Source organism: Haplochromis burtoni, unplaced genomic scaffold (assembly GCF_018398535.1).
Source record: "Haplochromis burtoni strain Fernald_Lab_line unplaced genomic scaffold, NCSU_Asbu1 Contig_220, whole genome shotgun sequence".
Lineage (NCBI taxonomy): Eukaryota > Metazoa > Chordata > Actinopteri > Cichliformes > Cichlidae > Haplochromis > Haplochromis burtoni.
In genome coordinates this window covers 390,081-410,610 of record NW_024582581.1, presented here as the reverse complement: position 1 = coordinate 410,610, position 20,530 = coordinate 390,081, and the positions used below count along the sequence as shown (strand labels likewise).

The 20,530-nt window shown below is 41.2% G+C and overlaps 2 protein-coding genes across 12 annotated transcripts in view; both read right to left on the bottom strand.

Annotated features, from left to right (window-relative positions):
- The window catches only part of ntng1a (netrin g1a), a 127,014-nt gene extending 117,551 nt beyond the window's left edge, over positions 1 to 9,463 (bottom strand). For 2 of the 11 annotated variants that reach the window (XM_042226604.1, XM_042226605.1), the window contains exon 1: positions 6,449 to 8,688. The gene's annotated coding sequence lies outside the window, so the exon portion shown is untranslated. Of the gene's footprint in view, positions 1 to 6,448; positions 8,695 to 8,985 lie in introns of those variants that run through there. The other 9 variants (XM_005936531.3, XM_042226608.1, XM_005936532.3 and 6 more) reach the window with 7 other exon arrangements.
- Positions 9,464 to 17,750: 8,287 nt separating this feature from the next.
- On the bottom strand, positions 17,751 to 19,648 carry prmt6 (protein arginine methyltransferase 6). The gene has a single exon (XM_005936529.3). The coding sequence runs from the start codon at positions 19,556 to 19,558 to the stop codon at positions 18,503 to 18,505; it is 1,056 nt and encodes a 351-aa protein (XP_005936591.1). The 5' UTR covers positions 19,559 to 19,648; the 3' UTR covers positions 17,751 to 18,502.
- Between the last annotated feature and the right edge of the window lie 882 nt (positions 19,649 to 20,530).

The following is a 20,530-nucleotide window of genomic DNA, read 5'->3' as shown; positions in this document are numbered from 1 at the left end:
AACAGATATGTTATAAATGAGGCTATAACTAATAAAAGTTTGGATCTCACATCTTTATCCTGTTAACAAATGTCTGAAACAATGATCATTTTTAAGGTTTTCAGTCATTAATCGTTACTTTTTATTTTCAGTCACAAAAAATACAGTCATAGAAATATAAATTCCTATGATCTCATATTGGGAAGAAAGAGTTGCTTTAATTTTTTATTGATTTAATTATGATATTTCTAATTATTAGAGTATTATAAAACCTTTAAATGCAGCTTCATGGAAAAATGGTAAGAACTACAGCTCCATGTCTGTGGGTGCCCCTCAGGTTGCTATGGTATTTATGGGTATGCCTATTTTTATTATATTATTATCTTTGACATGTATTTTATGTCTATTCTGTGTCATAAAAACAAATATCATATTTTCTATTCAAAAATGTCAAGGGGATGCTGATGTTTACCAAAATAAGATAAAAAAATCTCCACAGTCTGCGATGGGAGTTTACAAACAAAAAATCAACTGAAAAGATAAAAAGGGAAAGATTACAACCAAAAAAATGGAATAACAGGCACTTCAGGTAAGTTTGGACAAGTACTGAAAATAAACCAGTGCACACTGGCTGTAGGGATACAAAGCTACCAACAGAGCACCTTCACACGCTGTAGATGTGCGACACCAAATATGTGCATCATGTTCTTTTCTAGGCTTGAGAGGCAATGCTGAATTCACAGAGTGAATTGGTTTTGGAGTTTTAAACATTTAAACAATCGCACTAATTAGCTTTACCTCCAGATCCTTGACTCTGGCATTGTTGTGACTGAAGGCAAATCGGATTTGTTTCTCAGATCAGGTCTTAAGGGCAGACTGCTGACTTTCGTATTTGCCAGTGATCGGATCAGATTTGCGTATCCAGACAGTACCAGAACCAATCTGCATGAGCTGCTGCGGTAACAACACAAGTGTCAGTAACTGCATTGCTCCACTTGTGACGCAGCTTTCTAAGAAGCCTTCCCTAACAAAGTAGCAGCATATAATTTGCTTTGGCATCTGTTATTCTCCATGTTGCTCTCTATAGCGCTCTGCAAGTGGCAGCATGAATTACACTCAAACTTACATTTCTCATAATTTTTTTTATTTTTTTCCACAATTCCTAAAATCAATCCAAATAAAATAAAATCTCGATATGGCGAGAAACAGATTTGGGCTGACAAGTCTGACAGTTACGTAGTTGCACATACTTGTATTGCACATTTCTTTTTTTCGTCTAGATTTGTGTCACATTATCATTTTAAACACATTATTAGCTGATCGGAATACAATTCTACGCAAACCCAAACTCCATCTACATCTCTCATTATTTCTTTCTGCTCTGGAAAACCTTTTTTTTAGAATGTATTGTCCTTTCATCGTTCTGGTCATTAAGAGCATACATTTTTAAAACTTTAATCATAGGAAACCATATTTCCACGAGTGCTTTTGCTTTTTTAAAGTTAAGAAACCCTGCCACTGTAGCCTCGCACTTTTCATCAGTGTGAAAGAATTGATCAAATTCCAGCATCAACATAAATGGGTTAAACTGAGTTGAAATGAGCATAAAGAAACTTTCAAAAGGTAAAAATATAAACAGCACACACACACACACGCACACACGCACGCACTGTGAAATATAGTGAAGGCCAAACATCCTAGTAAAGCAGTGACAAATGGAGCACGTTTTGAATAGCAGCAAGCTTAAAAACATGAACATTAGATTGAGAAATTGAATTATTAAGATTTTTACACATACAGCCATACATTATTTTGCTTCTGCTCTGTTTTGTTAAGTTAAAATAACTGTTTCTTTGTTTCTTCAGCAGGGACGTTGTTTCGATATGACTGTATGTGCAAAAGACCTACTGTGTGGGTCGGAGTGGAGTTGCCATTTAGACTGAAGGTAGACTTTTTAGTGAACATGAGGGGTTTAGGGCAGACCGTGCAAAATAATAAGTCTCAAAAATCTTACATAAGGATTTAAAGAAGTTTTCATTTTCTGAAAAGCAGATTTGTACGGGAGAATGACGCAAAGACCCCAGTAGACTGGAGAGCACAAGTCTGGGAGCTGAACAGATCTTAATTTGCATGCTGAAGAAAAACCCTTTATGACTGTGCAGTTAGTCAAGAAGGTACTCCAGCATGTGTGTGCACAGGTTGCAGTGTCAACAATCAAGAGAAGACTTCTTGCAGATGCTCAGAGGACCTGCTGCAAGATGCAAAACCACGGTAAGCCTCAAAAGCAGAAAGGCCACCTGCAGCTCACATAAACATCCAAAAAGAAAGTTTTGGAGCACAAGCGTATGAAATGAGGGAGCAAGTTTTGTCTAAACGTAGAAAGAAGAAAGACAGGAAAACTAAAAAAATAAGCAGCTCCACCCAGAGCATCAAACATGGAAGTTGCAGCTATTTTGTCTTAAAATGCTTCCGGTGGAACTGATTGTTTCACACATGACACGATGCAGAGGTGCACAAATTCAACTGATGGGTTAAACCTAACTGGAAAATTTGTCATCATCCAGCAAGACTGTTTTCCTAAACAACCAAAGAACATTTTAAAGTAAAGACGAGGTATTTCCTCCACTGGCTGAGAGCAGACACCCCACAGAACCCACGAGCTCAAGGAGATTACAGTGAAGCCCGGAGAGAGCATCAAGCATCTGCTGATATCTGCGAGACAAAGACTTCAGGCCATCATTTACTGCAAAAGTTTTCACCAAAATGTTATATGTGAGGATTTGCTTTGTCCAAATAAATCCCTGCGCTGTGTCTCCACTCAGTTGTTTCCATAATGACACAAACCCGATGAAATTAAACATATTTAAGGTGTTGGTGCTTTAATGCACAGTTACTATATGTCAACCTGAATGGGCTGAACACAGAGCCTGGAGAACAACAGATGCTTACTACTGGATTGTAAAGAAAAATTACTTCAAGACGTTAAAGCAGTGATTTTAAGGTGGGGCAGAGGAAATAAAAAGCAGCTTTAACTTCTATTAAAGGTCTTTACAGAAATGTGAGTGTGATTAAAAAAAAATCTTAGAAACAAAAAGTGTTAGTCACTCCGGGGAAAATAGCAACGTATTCAAGAGCCTTGTTCAGGCAGTGTCATAAACCACATACAGTAGAGCAATTCCTCACAGCCTGTCTGAAACATCAGGGGACTGTAGACATCAACCCGCCAGTGCTGCAACCTGCAAGCTTTTATATTTAGGCACATGAATCTTTCACAAGGCCCCGTAGAACTGGGATGGGGTTGTTCGGTTGGTGAGGTCACCACCCATCAAAAGCAGCCTTTTCACCCAACTGAACACCTCTCTCTGGGGCTGAGAAACGGCCCTCTGCGTCCTCTTCCATTTCATCCCAGAGGAGCACATGAGCACTGACTGTTTATCCTCATCACAAGGAAAAAGTTACGTGCATGTCCCCAGAGCTGCACTTCACTACTAGCGGGAGTAACTTGTAAACCATGCACATTGTCAAATAAACTAATGAAAGGACGACTCTTTATCAGTTTGTAGTTCTTCCTTTTTTCTCACTCTAGCCCTAAATGTGTACGTCTGAATCTAAATCCAGTGCTTCTGTCCCACTTTAATTCCCCATTCTTCCGCTTTCTAATTTCTGTTTATATTGAAAATTCATTTCTGTTGACCAGTGGTTTGTGTGGGTTCAGCATTTCCTCCTGCGATTGACTGCCAACATTCTCCACTGCTTCGGGCAGCATTTCTTTTATTTTTTTTAGTCTGCCTGTGAACAAAAGAGGCCATTTTGTCACCCAACCAAAAAGAACTATCAGGTCATAATCGCTTCCAAACCATCTACAATGGCCCACAGGGGGCAGTACTTACACACCTGCCACATTATAAAGCAATTTGATGAGTAATAATGTCCCAAAATGTAAAAAGTGTCCACTTTAGCTCTAAAGGGTGCACTCAGGACAGGGTGCGGTGGAAAAATTACGAGCTTACAGCTGATATTTGAGCTATTTTCCTGCCTTTCATTTTTAATTTCACACATTTTATGCACTTTCAAGGGCAATTTCTGACCCTGCTTCTGTCCTGTCGCTACCTGCTTTCATCTTTTCTGACTCCACCTGTTTCATATTCCCTACCAGTGTCTTACTATAAGAGAAACAAGAACGCAGGAGTGAGAAGGGGAGAAAGACAGGATGGCAGACAGTCGGAAACAGATGAAAGATAGATAAAGATAGAAGCTGGCTAGGCTTCAGGAAAGAAAAAACCCTCCTGCCTGCTCTCTGTGCGCCGCTCACCAGATTTCTCTGCCTGCTTTTTTTCAGAATCCCTAATCTTGCCTGTTAACAACCTGCCAATAGGGCCGCTGTCCTCATGAATAAACATACGGAGAGTGGAGCATGGCCCTGAAAACATGACAACCAGCGCTCATGTGAGCACGCCTATAATGCGAGTGAGCTTGCCTGCGACTCAGTCCATCACTTAGCACTTTTTTTCCACTTCTGAAAATGTCGCCACCTTCAATTGGCAGGCTTATGATCTTTTAATAATGATGACAGGTAGCAAATGGGTGGAGTGCTGAAAGCTATGAAGAGACTGTGTGGTGGAGATGAGTGGGCTGACTCACAAGAGCTCAGAGTTAAAGCTCCGCTGCGGGGTTAGACAAATAATTTGCCTGTTTTTGTTAACTGGGCTTGCACTGGCCCTTGTTTTCCTCTCCTGGTGTGATAAATGTCTGACGGAACCAGATGCAATAAAAGAACAGAGCCACGAGTTCTGTCAACCTGATGTTCATTCGTTAAGAATTTCAGTTGCTCTTCTCCGAGAAGCTTTCCCACCCTCAGGATAAAAAAAGTGAAAAATGGACAAGATAATAGGCAGTGAAAACTGGATAGTGCTGGCTATCAAAAAGCCATGCTGGAACTCTAAGGTAATCATTCCTTAAACAGGATGTGGCTGCAGTCTGTCTTTGAATCAAGCATCTACTGGAGCCAGACAGGTCAGGCCTCTGAAGGCACACAAATCCCTGACGGCCAAAGAAGACGTGCTTCACTTGCCTCCACCAGCTGTATCCGCCACCGTCCTCCATCACTCCCTCTTTCCATCCACCCCCACCCCTTCCTCTGAGCTGCTCAAGCTGCCTTGTGTGCTCTGTGTGTGCGGGAGCAGCACTTTTGACAGGGTGACTGTGGCGATGCTGACCCAAGTCGAGCTGAACGCCCTCGGGCGTCAGTTACTCCAGCTGCACATATAGAGCAGCGCGTGGGGCACCCGATGAGACAGTGAGACAAGATCACTCCTACTTGCTCCCTCCCTCCCTCCCTCCTCCTTTTCTCTGCTTCCCCTCGCCACCGAGCATGCTTCTCTTTGCGACACAGGAACACCTTATGCATTATTAAAGACACTTTTCCTAAAAAGGCTGCTAGCACATTATTCTGCAACCACAGTGACATGTCTCGATGCTCAAAATGTCCACTTTAGCTCTGAAGAATGTGCTCACCCAGGTAGCTCTCTCAAGCTGACAGTATTGTGAAAAGGTTGGAATAGTCACACAGTTTAAAGCGACAGACGCTTGGAGCACACAAATGATGGCTCAGTGTTACCTACGAGTTTTTGATAGCATTAGATATAAATGACAAAGCACATAAAGCACAAAGTGACTTCAAATCTGATATCAGTCACTCATTTATGCCAAAAACAAGTGTAGCTGATGCTGTGTATGAAGTGTAAACTAAATCCAGAAACCCTCCAATGCACACTGTGATCCTCCAGTCAGAATTTGGATGGAGCCTGAACCAAAGAGCGCTCATGTTTAATGATAATGTTTAAAGGCATCTGCTTAAAACAGCAAGGGTTTTTTTTTAGACTAATTCAAGGTGAAGCCATTCTAGTCTTGAAGATTATAACTATTATTTACTGCCACATACTGCTTTGTGACAGACCTGGTGTCACTCATTGGGCTAGGAAGCATCTTTAAATCACACCAGGAGCTACCAAATGTGCAAAAAGTGACCAACACCTAAACCAAATATACCAAAAAAGCTTCTAAATGCAAGAGACAACACAAGGATGCATTAAAGGTGGAGTAACTGCTTGCAGCGTGACACTAATATAATTATACATGGCAGTGAAGCAAGGACGTTGTAATAAGTTCCACAAGGGGGCGCCTCTAAAAGATGACCTGAGGAAATTGTGTCATGTTTTTGGATGAATTCAAGGGCACCTTATTTCTACATGTTAACACGTCTTCTTTGCTTTAAACTTTGTCAAGCTGTCCAGAAACCAAAGCCCAACAGCTGCCTGCCCCATCCTTAGCTGTTTATTGCTGGAGATAAATGCATATAAACCAGACTCACCAACTTCCAGCAATGTTAGAATTTATTAACCGGAGTGTAAAAATTATTCCTCAACGCACAAAAGAAAAAGTAAACTTCACAAGCAAATGGAAAACTCACATTTCTTTGAGTGCCTCTCTGGGAGTCCCGCTGCTCTTTAACGCCGCTCAACAAGTTCAGAGCAGCAGAATGAACATGAACGAAGAATGAAGCTCTTTAAGACGCGCTCCTTAACGGGAACGTGATGAGTACGCACGTCAGTCTCCGAGGAATCGCTGCGCGCACCATCTCTCGCTCTTGTTTCAATCAAGAGGAGGATTTTCCTGCCACTTCAAAACAAATGACTGATCACCGTCCTGAGGGCTCGGTCAGCACCGCGCCTGCTGGAAACGCGGGGGATCTCTGAGCAAGACTCCGGTGCCAAAGTGTCCATCATCCTCTTTTCTGGTGTCATTCCATCACGGTGTCAAACCTGAAGCACAATGATGTCCACGGAAAAGGGAACCCCCCACCCCATCCCATACACACAAACGCACACACACACAGTACCGCGAAAGAAACTTTGACCTGCTGGCGCGCTTTCCTCCTCTCTGCGATCTGCTTCCTATATTTCCAAAGACTGCTGAGAGCGGATCTCTGCGCGGATCCCGTCCCCACTCTCCCCTTTCTCTCCTTCTCCCTGGCTATGAATAGGTTTCAGCCACTCAACAGGGACATGAATCACAGACAATTAGTCTCGGCTGCTGAGAATATCCGCTCGCATCAACGCATCTTCTCCTGGCCGTTTCCCCAGCAAGGCGCAGCACCAACCGCACAGACGGAGATGACGGGGAAGATAATGCGCTCCGAGGCTCTATTAGATGAGACGCACACTCAGCGTGTTTCCCCCCCACACACACGCATACCTATGGTTTTTCTCCACACCCCTCCAGCCCTTCTCCACTTCGACATACTCCTCCACCCCCCACCCACACCCCTTCTTCACAGACATCAACACGCACAATCCTCTTTCGGGACCCGTTAGAAACTCAGAAGGGAGGGGGATTGTCTGTAGTTGAACCTTGTTTGGTTGAGTTCACACGAGTCGGCTGATCGAGTTAAATTATCCAACAAATGTGGGCGTGAATATAGTCTCAAAGGAATGATTGCATCCGGGCAAAATAGAGGGGGGGATCATACTCTTGGTGATTACTACTTAACAGCCATCCGAGCATGTGAGAGGAAAAAAATAGAAGAAAAAACCAATATTTGTGCTTTTGATTTCACATGCAAAGCCATTGTGAAGTGTGAACGTGTTGAAATGCCAGGATCTTATTTATAATTAGATTTATTAGCTATAGTTCTAGTAAAGCGAATTTAATGTGTGTTGTAACTATTCAAAATGGTGCTAATTGCTCCAAAATCCCTCTGACGCAAATAAAAACAGTGGTACCATACGTTCACTGTTCCCGCCTCGTTAAACGGGCTGTTTTAATTCCAAATACGTGTAAATTGGGACAGATTAGCATAATATAACCAAGACTGAAAAAAATGGAAATGAAAAAATAAGGGCGAAGGCTCCACTGAAAGTGTCTATTTTAAAATTTTAAAACTCAGTTACTGTGGGTGAATACGTCCGTGGGATTACTTAGATATAAATAATACAAAAATCTGTTTATCAGAGTTTAACATTCGAAGTTTAACATCTGTGGGTGAAGAAGCTACGTTGTTTATATTAATTTAAGGATCTCATAACCTACTTTTTAAAAAAAAACTATAATAATAATTATTATTATTTAGTTAGCGCCCAGTGTGTTCTGTATTATCACCCCTTAACACAAGGAGCAAGAGAAGACGGGATGTTAAGGAGTCGGGTCATGACACTTGGCGCGCAGGTTAACCTCACAGTAGCTTGACAGCCTTACAGTTGAACGAGTGTCTACAGTCTATCTAGTCTCTAAAGGCCAAGACAGGCCCCTAGTCACCCCCTACCCGAAACCAACCTGTGTTAAGGCTGGTGATGTTCAAGGATGTGGTTAAAAGGAAAGAACAGACACACAGACTTCATAGAAAACGTTCGTTGGGCTTTTTTCTTCTTTTTTTAAATATCGATCAAAGAGCCTGAGAGAAAAAAAATGTATTTGATGACAAGTGTCTGCCAAGCCTTATTGTAATTTTTAGTTTGACTTTAAAGTGGGAATATCGGCACGCAGCAGTGCTGATTCGTTTCGTGGAAATGCTTCCTGCTTTGGTTCTGTGCACCTACAGCGCATCCACGTGTCCTTTAAACAACGTATACAAGTGATTTGGAGCAAGATTTTAAGATAAATCTTTCTGTTCAAAGAAAGTGTGAAACAGCACTTTCTTAGTAGGACAGCGGCATTCAGGCTACACCTGATCTCATATTGGATGTACCACAGAAAAGGTACCGCTTTTTATTAGAGCATCTCTCCGCACGGGAGAGTGTGGTGCCGAATGAAAGCACAGCAAAGAGAACCTGAAAGGTAAAAAAAAAAATAGCATGTGATCTCAAAATAGTCGCCTTACTTTCTCTTATCACGACGCACCTTTTGGTTGCCCACTTGGCGCGCGTCGTAGCGAAGCTTCAAAAGTTTATGCGCCCCTCCATACAGCTGGACATCAATTAAAGAAATAAATCGGCTGCCTGAGCCTCTCACCTTGGGCTTCGGTGGTTCATTCCGTCGGTAGCAGCCGGTAATGTAGCCTGTTGCAGACAAATAAATCCGCTTTAAAACGGGACATCTTAGCACGGCGCGAGAACGGCACACTCCGCGACCCGCTTGTCTCTGCCGCTCCCGGGGAATGGAGAGGAGCTCCCTGCACCGACGCAACGTCACTTAGACCTGGACACACAGGTGGAGATTTTTCCAGGAGAAAATCCCACAAAGTCGAATGTAATTGTATCTTTAAATCGTTTGGTTATTAAAAAAAAAGAAAAAGAAAGAAAGAAAGATTAAAAAAAAAGGAGAGACACAGAGATACCTCGAGTGGCCCCTTAAAAAAAGAAAGAAAAAAAAAAAGAAGATCCTCGGAGACGGCAGAGTGGCCAGACCCACTGCTCTCAGACACAATGAGGTGGTGAGGCTTTGACAACTGGCTTTCACCTGAAGTTTAATTCTACTGAGTGCAACCATGAACAGAAATATACATATTCTTTAATTTTTAATTTTCTTTTTAATTTTTAATTTTTTTTTTTACAATTATATGGCTTTAAGTAGGAAATGCACTGTCTAAATATGTGACAGCATTAAAACTTTGGAAACAGGAGCATCGCTACTTAGTGGGAAAACTCTGTTTGTGGCAGAAAGAAAAAAGCTCTATGGAAAAACGGCTGGCAGTAATTCTGTTAGTCTTCATTTCGAGCAGCTGCTTCCAGAGAGGTGTTTTGTTTGCTTAAAGTCACGTTGTTAAAACTCAAAGGTGTACCGTCTGAGTAGACAAACATGTAAAACTTATACTGCTATGCAAAGAGCTGGAACAATGGATTATATAAGCTGTGAATGACAACATATTGCAACACTAGAGGGGTTAAGCAAGTCAATCAACTGATAAATCAAACAGAAGCATGCCGTGAAACAACTCTTGCCTGTTTTTTTTTTGTTGTTTTTTTTGCTTTTCAAATTGGAGAATATTGCATTATTTGCTCACTTGTCTTGCATCTTTAGCAGTTACAGCTGAGGGAGTGGGCTTCCAAGGCAGCATATGAGTCAGAAACAGAGTTTTCAAGGCTAGAAATCTCAACAATAAGCCAGTTGAGTCACTAATCAATAAACCCTATCAAATCCAGTACTCTAACATGGCCCACAAAACATTTTGTTTCATGGGACCGTTCCAGTGTCAATTAATTCATCTCTCACTTTACTCGTGTCACTGTGGAAAGGTTAAGGATACAGCGTTGACCATCTGAGCTGAGAAGACAGCTCTTCATGCAGCTGCCTCTCTCTTTTTCCCTCTCTTCTGTGAGCCCAAGGGCAACTTGCCTGACATGAACCTCTTTTTCTAATTCACTCAGCGACAAGAAAGAGGAGAGCGCAGAGGAAAGCTACCAAAGAGCACATTAAATTCCCACTTATTGACTCAATACAAAGACACCATATAAAATGTGGACTCACAATACATTTCTGAAGCTCATCTACAGACTGTTAAGCCCTATTCTGTCTTTTATTCAAGGCCTAAAAACACTAAGCTCACGCAGACTGGGTTTGAACAGGGATTCTGTAAATGAAGCCATTCGCCAATAAAAGGCTAAAGTACCTGAATACTAAGAGATAACCCCGTGTATGTTAACATGTTAAGGTAAGGCTGTGCCGAACGAGACGCACTAAAGGTCAGCAAGGGAAATGAAAGGAGGATGTGTTTGAATGTGGAGGAGTATTATTATTCAAGGACAAAATGACCATGTGCCATCAAATCCATCAGTGGGTTCAATATATGGCTCTTTACTTAAGAGACCAATAATCACGAGGCCCACTCTTCCAGTATCTCACCACTTCACTTATGTGCTGTTAAGTTTTGTTTTCCTTTTCCTCTTCTTCTTCTTCATGATGGTTATTAGTAAATTGATGAGTTATGCTGTTTTTGCACATCCCTGTCTGGCGGATGCCAGGGACGGATGTATTGAATTTTTTGCACCTGTTGAATGGACGGTAATGTTGCCGGTATCCAGAAGAGTCTGTCCGTTAGTTAATGGGGTGGAAGGAGGAGAGGAAGGCAGGTTATTAATACAGGAATAGTGCAAGTAATAGTAAAAGTTAAAGAGAGGGCATGCTAGGGCAGAAAGTAAACCAAAGGGTTAAATAATCAGTAACCCAGAAGCACAAGGAGATCACAGAGGGTATGCACAGGGAGGCCAAACAGAAACATAACAATGCAGCTGACAAACAGTCTGACAAGGACAAAGAGGAAGAAGGGACTATTTATACACACTGGGCAGGTTGGGAGCACAAAAGAGGGGGGAATGAGACACAGGTGCAATGAAATTACACACAGGTGAAAACAATCAGGATAATCACACAGCAGCAAGTAAAACTAACACAAGATGTGAAAGAAATCACACCTTCAAAGTAAAACAGGAAACAAACCAAATGCAAATGGTTAACACAGAAGCAAAAAGACTTGCGCTACATGTGACAGAGACAGTGGAACAACGCTAACTGACGAGACAGAGCAGACACATAAAACTGCAACTAATAAAAACAAGACTAAAAAATAATTAAGAATACAAAATCCTTAAAATGACACAAACCAGTCAGATTGTGTCAGAAAGATAGTGGCAGAAGTATTCTGAACATGAACAAGAATGAAAACATCTTACACACTTTTCTGCAATTCATATTTACAGACACTGAAAGCGCTGTCGTAGATTGTGCCACTGACAAATACATGAGGCGCTACAATGTTTTTAAATGCAATAATGGCAGTGGGTAAAGTACCAAAGCTGATTAATGTTTAACTCAACACAACACTGTTGCATTGCTTTAAATATCACAAATCTCCACATTCCTTCAGAGTTGTGTGGAGACTGGGTGAGTTCATATTGTTTGGTTATAAAACATTCAAAAAGTTGAGGAAGGAAATTTAGGGAATCTCATTTTAATCACTATTATTCAAGTTTTAATCACCTTTTAGTGATTACAGGGAGTCATAGCTTGCTATGTAAAGCATCTATGTGTCTCTTTGGAGGTGAGACAGTGAGTAAGTGTCGGGACCAACACAGGGCTCACGTCACCGGGTGGGATGCGTTTGGAAAAGACTGAATCAGGTCAGCCTCACCACTATTATGCACCTGCTCCATTCGGACTTTGTGTCAAACGTTTATCGTGCTCCTTTCAGTCGGGCACTAACCCTCCGCTCCAATCTGCTGCCTGCAGACCTCTGCTGCTTATCCAATCCTGCACGGTGTCCTAAACCCATAACCCAACTCACCCAAATTGAAATATCATATTAAGTTATAAAACAATACCTGAGAAGAATTACAGAAAAGCATAATCCAAAAAGTGCATGATTGAAAACGGATTAGTGGGGAACAAGAGGGGGAGGAGGATGTGGCCACACAGTTTGGTGGATTTGTACTTTGCTCACAGGCAAAGAGCCGCCTGCCTCGGGCTGATTGTGAATCAGGGCCATCCCGTTCAGATTTACGTGCCCCTGCGAGTGATTTGGGATTTACTTTCTTAACAGGCGCCATCCAGATCTGTCCTTGTTGTGCGGTGTGTGTCCGTCCATGAAGTCATGCCTCAGTGCCTACAGCTGGATGCTTTTCTGATAGGCAGTCGCTTTCTCTGCTGAGATTTGCAGCTCAGGGGCAGAATAAATACTGTTTCTCATTTAAATAAGTCTACGGTTTTATTACTGTTGAGGAAAAAAATATGTGGACGTGGAACAGCACAGTTATTTTGGGGTTTAGCAGTAGGCACATGGGTCAGTTCCTGTTGCTAATGATAATGATGACAAATGGTCTGGCCTGCTGGGCCCCAGAGAAATGAAGTCCACCACTCTGAGGGCTCTTGCACCAAATTAGCTTTTGTCAATACCATGCTCCCAATTTGTCCTCACAGGATATGCTGACAGAAATATTGGTTACAGTAACCGACTGTGGGAATTGAATCCCATTGGCTTATTCACGGTGTCATTAGCATATCAGGATGAATGAGCAGCTACAATAAGATATCGTGTGCCACCAGAATCCAGCTCTGAAATACACAGTCAGTGATTTTCCACTTTTTATAGGATTAAATGTAGGATCCACGCTGAACTATAAAGAGTGTTTTGATATGCATGTTAATCTGATCATTAAAAACATCAACAGGGAAAAAATTACTTTCTTCCAACACTGACAATTATCTCGAATCAAACCAGATTACTTTACGCAGATTTACATTTTTCTATTTAAGTTTAAAAATGCATAATTCATACTTGTTGATCTCTCAGAGTCGCAGTGAAATGTTGAATATGGAGGTGAGCTATTGCCTAGCTTAAGATCCATCACATTTCGAATAGTATTTTACAAAGTGTGAACTGGTTTTACAGATTTCCATTGCGGGTTCTGGTGAAAAGCCTTTTTTATCAAAGTTATTCTGTACGGTTAGGTTAGGTTTCTTTCTTCAGCTGGATTGCTGTTAATACAGATGTCAAACAAAATATATTAATTTTCAGGGTAATGAGAGCATTGTAAACTGAGCTGAGTGGCTCAGATGTGAGGAACTGTACACTGTGTTCTTTCTACAGGCTGACAACTCAAGGACAAAGCCACCATGTCACCATAATAACATGTAACATGAAAACCCGTTATATATAATGGGTTCATATATATATATATATATATATATATATATAATCTAGCAGGGTAGTTTTGCATGATTCACTGTTCAAAAATGTAATAATGCATCATGTGTTGGACCTTAGTGAAACCTCAGTTTATTGCCTCTCCCTTTAAGGTTACAGCTCCAAATAGGTCCATTTTTGTGCGATTGGCTGCCCCTCACAAACAGCTGGTCCGAGGGCCTGCTGAGCTCGCAACCACAACTTTGTACCTGAGGACCATCGTAAAGGATATCCTCTATGACATCAGAAAGAGGCAAAGATAGAAAAAACCCACAACTTTAGAACTTGAATTTTTAAAGCAGTCTGAAGCCTGAGATTTTGGCACTGTTAGACAGTAGAAAGGCATAATAGTTCCACTTATACAAGATGGTATACTGGATGAGTGCTCTGCATCATGAATTAATTCATGACATGTCCTCAACGGTAGTGGCTACTGGAGTCTATTAAAAAGTATTACTAGTTTGAAGGTGTTTAAATCATCAAAGATTTCCAGAATTCCCTTTTTGATGATGCACTATATATGTTTTTAACTAATATCATACATTTGTTGCACTAATTACAGAGTATAAGTCTAATTGTACGTCCTTTCCCCGTCTCTTTCTACCCCCACCCCCAAACTATAGACATTTGAAAACTGTATATTCATAGTCTGTAGGAACACAGTTGGCTTTGAAATTAATACACTGAGGGTTTCTCTGCAAACTGTAGACACAGTCAGGAAAGATTCAATAAAGGACCATTTACTGACAACAGTCAGAGTTTGTTAAAAGGCAGATAGAGGAAACACAATTTTCATCTAATTTTATGGAGAGATGAAATCAAAAATAGACTTGCAAGTTTCAGTGTCGGCGGCATCATAGCATGACACAGGACAGCTCTTTGGCATGAACTGGGAGAGTTTTGGCAACAGAGGAAAGAAGGAACTGAAGCTGCTGGAGAATGCCAAAAAGCTCAGACTGGGTGTTAGAACACGACCTGGGGCATAGAGGCCGGCCAAATCAGCTTTGGAAAAGCTACAAAACAAGAATGAGGATATCTTGCTTGAATCATACAGAAAGATTAGCCGTGATAAATTGTAGTTGATCACAGATGTTTTCTGTCCAACTTAAAGAGGCTTGAGCCAATCCAATTGCAGTGTTGGGAGAAAATCCCAAAATTTCTAATCTGTGTGCCAAACTATTAAATTTGGCTTCTAATAGAGCCAGTGAGTTAATAAAATATATTTCTGGTCTTTTTTGAATCCATATGTAAAAGGCTGTGAGCGTTCTTACAGTTTTGTGTTGGGACATTTTGTTTAAAGCAGTACATTTCAATATTATGACCTCACTGTTTGAACTCTGCACAGTGATTCAACATGGTTTAAGTCTTTTAGATTAAAATAAAGACAGAATTTTTATACTGTGAAATTTTATTATTACAAGAAATAAATCTGCACTAGATTCCTGCATTTTCATTTGCTCATCTTTACAGTGAATAACTGTATCCTGCATTTTAGTAGTACTGATGATTTTGCTACAAAAGTAAACATTTTCATTTCAACACAAATAATTTTGAATACACAGTAATATAATGCTATACGCTAATAACATCACATTTATAGTTAGATAAAATTAAATCTAAAAATGGCTTCATGTTGTGATTCCAGTTCAGCAAGTCCTACTCTGTCCTGTCTCCGTCTCACTCGCCAGACCTCCAGTGAACAATGAGTCTTGAAATCTGTTAGATTAAGCACATTGTCTATTGATTGGCTCTTAAATTGCTGTGCGATGCAACCCAAATAATCCCATTTCGAGTTTCAACACTTGTTTCTAATGGTTTCCAAATCATTTCAGGCAGGAATGGATCACAATTAGTTTAGCATTTAGCAGCCGAGAGTGGCCGTGCATGCAAGAGTGCGATTCTGGGCTTAACGGCGGCTGCCTGCGCTGCATTTGACATTTCTATTCTCTGGACACCCTCCTTTGTTCTGCCTCAGGGCTTTTTTTTCAGCTACCTGTGGAAGTCAAGAAGAGAGTGAGTCTCTGTGGGTGTGCATTAGGACAGTTGCAAAAGAAGAATTAAATTTGTGTGGAAAGTGTATGGACACAAATGTAGTTTTTGTGCTGCAAAACGACTCACAAAGACCCACCCAGCTCGCTACCTGTGGTAGAACACAGCCCGTCACAGTGGAAACCCCATCTGACATTTGACTACAATGACCTAATGTGGTCATAATTAAGCCCGCATTTTCTGAAACCAATTTAAGTATAAAATATTACATTTTATACTTAAAATTCTATAAATTAATAGAATCAGATTAGGCTGAATTTTAATTTAAAGAGACTATACAAGACAACAAAGTGTACAAACTTGAGATAGTATCCATCCATCCATCTTCTTGAACAATTCTTTTAAAAATTGCACCACTGCCCATCGCATTTCACCGTGTTTTGTTTCTGATTGCAAACAACCCTTTTGTGACCCTTTTATAGCAGTAATACAGGAGCCAGTGAAGCAAATGACTGATAAAAGAGCTTAACCAGGTTTGGCCCAGCTCCTATCCACAGACATCAATTTACAACTACAGTATAAAAACTATTTCTTTGCCTGGTTCTGCTTGTAAAGCACATTTGGCAGTAAATACAAATATTAATTCTAATTCTGGATATCTATTTATTAAAGTGCCGTTGTACACTTCATCTTTAGACTTTAACTGACACGGCTTGTTTTTATAAAGCTCGTACATCTAACTGACCATAAGCTCAGTACGTTACCTTAGTTACATTTCAAGCTGCTCATATCAGTAACTGGATATTTTAAATGATGTTTCTGCATCTGCTTCTCCTTTTGTAAAACACACTAAGCAGTCGATTGGAGAAATGATTGAATGTCAGTAAGTTGTCAGACAGAAGATTTTTCCATTGTTATAAAACTGCATATAAGTTTGGCCCAAAATGGGTTGCAAAGAAGAACTGCATATAACAATATATACAAGATATTAAAATATAAATACAAAAGGACAGCAGGTATTTAGCTACAGCGATTCGGCCTTTTCACTTCTTTTTGAATTGATACACAATGGGATTGATTTGCAGACACTACAGCTCATGATTAATTTTACATACGCTCATTAGACAATGGGTAATGTTTGTATTGATGATGCAGAAACACATGAATGCCAGGTGATAATAGGGCCTGAAAGAACAATCATCAGTGAACACTGTCAGGAATCTGTATTTAACTGTTGCATCAGAGAGGCTGCATGCTCTTACTCCACAAGCTTTGGCTTTAAGTCTTTACAAAAGGTTTAATCAACACATTGTCTCTGATTCAAAGCACCTACAGAAACAGCAGCTCGCCTTTCCAATAATGAGTAGGTGTCATTCCTGCTCCTTGGGCACAGAACCTCTGCCTGTGTCCACTGGTGTCTGGCATGGAGCAGTCTGCATTCATTTGGGAACTTTGGGATATGGATGCAACATGTCCCAGCATCTCCTGTAGAGTTCTGATCGGATGGGGATACGGGAGGTTTAAAAGTCAAGCCAATGCTTTGGGGTCTTTGTCGTGTCTCGCGAGGAGGTATTTTTTCTCTTTAGCACAGCAGCGGGGCACTTTGTTCTGCTGAAGGGAGCTACCCCATTCTGGAGTGTCGTTGCTAAGAACTGTCGTTGTTCAGCAGTGTTAAGGTGAGTGGTGTGTGTCGTGATTGAATGCAATACAGTTCTTGAAAAAGGACTGAGACCCACAAATTAAGAACAAATGAATCTTTTCTCTAAATCTGATTCTGGCCCACTAATCAAAGTTTTGCATTATACCTGAAAACAAGCACTGCAAACTCCGACATAAACAGATGACTTTTTTCTTTCTTCAGTCAATAAATAAGTTACTTTTTGAAACTCCTGCCTGGTAAAGTTTATAAAACTATCATTTCAAACTGTTCAAAAACAGGTATACTGGCAAGATATCTTGTGCTTTTTTATGTAGAATGCTTTAGTAGAATTATAAGTTTTTATTAGGCTGGTGTTTTCTATCAACAGATGACAGTGCAGCCTAGTTTTAAACCAAAATAATGAGCCAATTTGGTACTTCATTAAAAAGTAACTGAACAGCAGCCAAAGTCATGTAGGATGCAGCCTCCTGCCTGACTGCAGCTAGTCCAAGTCAATATATTGGTCTGATGCTCATTTGAATGCAGAATTTTGATGAGATTCCACACAATATAAATGGCCGAGTTTATCAGAATATCAGATGCCTGCAGCATGGTGTTGAATTTATTTAACATTTTATAAACCTGCCTCAGAGCGACTGATTACAAGCAGCTACAAATTCACCTCAAACTCTTCTTTTAGCCAGACTTTCTGAAGGTTTCTTCCTAGTACACACTGATGTATCAAAACTTTTAAATCATCTTAAACATATTGATAAACAACTAATTTTTGAAGGTGTTTTCTACTAAGACAAGAAAAACAAGACATTTGAAGATGTGGGCATAAACAGGCTGTTTTCCTTTTGTATTTCAGGGGCTATTTCATGAATGATTCAATCAATTAATGAATTGTAAAAGAACTAATCAAACACACAAAATTAAAACCAAACACTAAATAAAGAAAGTGTGCTTTTACTTTTTAGACATGCACATGCACAAAAAGGTTAAATTCCTTGGCCAATCTTTATTCTGTGTCTTAATCTGCAGCTGTCCATTCATTTGCTGGGGAGGCCTACTGTGATCTTATATTTTTGCCAATATATTATAAAGTGACACCACTTTCCCAGGAATTTTAAGAGCCATGGATAACCATGACACAATAAGAGGACTTGGGCATACAGGTGTGACACATGGTGAATGAAGTGCATTTTGGTGTTGATGGCACGCTATGGCTGAGCCTCAGAGCTCCAATCAGGGATGGAAAAAGTCTTGGACTGTCGCTTCTGCTCTCCTATAGAGTAGTCCACGTGGATACATATATGCCTGGCGTTTTCCTCTGAGGGATACATTCTAACCTCTCCAGTAATCGGTGTGTCCTGCACCACTTCCACCGGAGCGTCCAGGTACAGCACCGCTTGCTTCCAGTGTGTCTCTGGTTTGCACGGAGACGTGGAGAGAACGAGGGGAGCCGTGCTATCCGGGCACGGGAAAGTCACCGTGAAATAAACACAGAATGCGTTCACTGCCGACGAGCCGAACGACTCGCACCTGAACTGGCCCTTCACGGACCGCAGCTCCTCCGGGGTGACCGAGTGCAGGTCGAGCTCGGCGAAGCGGGCCGGGTGGGAGAGAACATCCTCGCAGGTCACAGAGCTAACAGTGATGTCTGAGTTCATGATACATTTCCGGGCGAAGCCGGACATGCAGGACATGTCCACTCCGTACTGGTCTTTGACTGTGTACCAGAAATGCAGGCGGTCCTCCACCACCGGGTCAATAACAGGTGTGATGTAGAGTTCGGCTTTGCTCGGCAGAATGATGCCGTCCGGCTTCAGCCACTTGTCGCGTGCATAGAGGACCGAGTTGAGCATGGACTCGTGCAGGAGGGCATAACCCATCCACTCGCTCACTATCACGTCCACGGTCTCCGGCAGGTCCACCGTCTCCACTGTTCCTCGAATGACTTCAATTCTGTCCTCCATGTTGTTGTGTTTGACTGTTATCTGGGCTTGATCCGCTATTGAGCAGGCCTCCACGGCGTACACCTTTTTAGCTCCAGCCTGAGCACAGAAGATGCTCAAAACGCCGGTTCCTGCCCCGACGTCCAGAACAACTTTACCCCGAACTGACTCACTGTTCTTCAGTATCGCCGTCCGGTACGTGTTGGTTCGGACGTGGTCCGCTATCATTTCCTCGTGGATAGTCACATCGGAATAGCTGTCAAAATAAAGCCTATCCTGTCGGATTTCGTCCAGTTTTCTCTTTTTAACAACACGCGACATCTTCTCTGCCGTGTTGTGCTGTAGCCTAGCCGTGTTTTGTCTCGCTATTTCCGCCTTAAACAATCTGGGACTTGTAGTTTCGCCTGGCACGTCACAACGAAGGGCTCAAGCAAATCAGACTACAATTCCCACAAGCAAACCTCGGCCATGCCGTGTTGCCTTCGCTGTCAGGTGAAAGGTGGTACACGTGAGCTTCTAAAAACTAAAGTGTCGGAGAGAGAAACAGCGCCTTCTGCACTGTCATATCTGCACGCGTTAGTGATATTTCCATGGCACTGACTAGTATAATAATTATGAGGGTTATCAACATTTTAACCATGTGCAACATACAATTAACTGCTTCATTTTGACTGTATGATTATTTCTGGAGAAAATGTTAGTTTTTCCTTTCTTATAAAGGACAAGATAAAGACATAAGGAATAACTCCAGTCCAGGTGATACCTGACAGTGGATACTTATATAGATGTTGCAGTTTTTTGATAAAACTATTTACTGTGTCAGTTAAAACGTTACTGTTTGGATTATGAAAATGCTTCGATACAGTAAAAGTAACAGTAGTATGACTGTAATACTACATTTCAAATGAAAAAAAAAAAAGCTGCTGATTTCAGTACAACTAATAGTTTAGTTAGATGTATTTGCAGGAGGAGGACGGAGCACTACTGGATGATTTTGTGGAGCGGTCTGGAAGAACTTCTCTGCTTCTTAAAACCAGAGAGATGTTGATTGAGTTGAGAAGGAAGAGGATGGCTACATGCTGAGCTAGGATGTTGATGTGGTGGTGGAGTACAAATACCTGGTTGTCTGCACAGCAGGCTGAACTGAGAGATCAACATACAAGAAGAGGATGGGCAGATTCTCTTTTTTACTAAAGAAGATGGAATACTTCAGTGTGTTTGCAGTTAAATGTTAAACGTTTTCTAGTGGTCATTTGTGAGTGCAGTGTGCTTTGCTGGGTCTGCTGGGGGAGC

Coding starts and splice junctions, on each gene's coding strand:
- prmt6 (XM_005936529.3), bottom strand. CDS start 19,558: ATGTCGCGTGTTGTTAAAAAGAGAAAACTGGACGAAATCCGACAGGAT.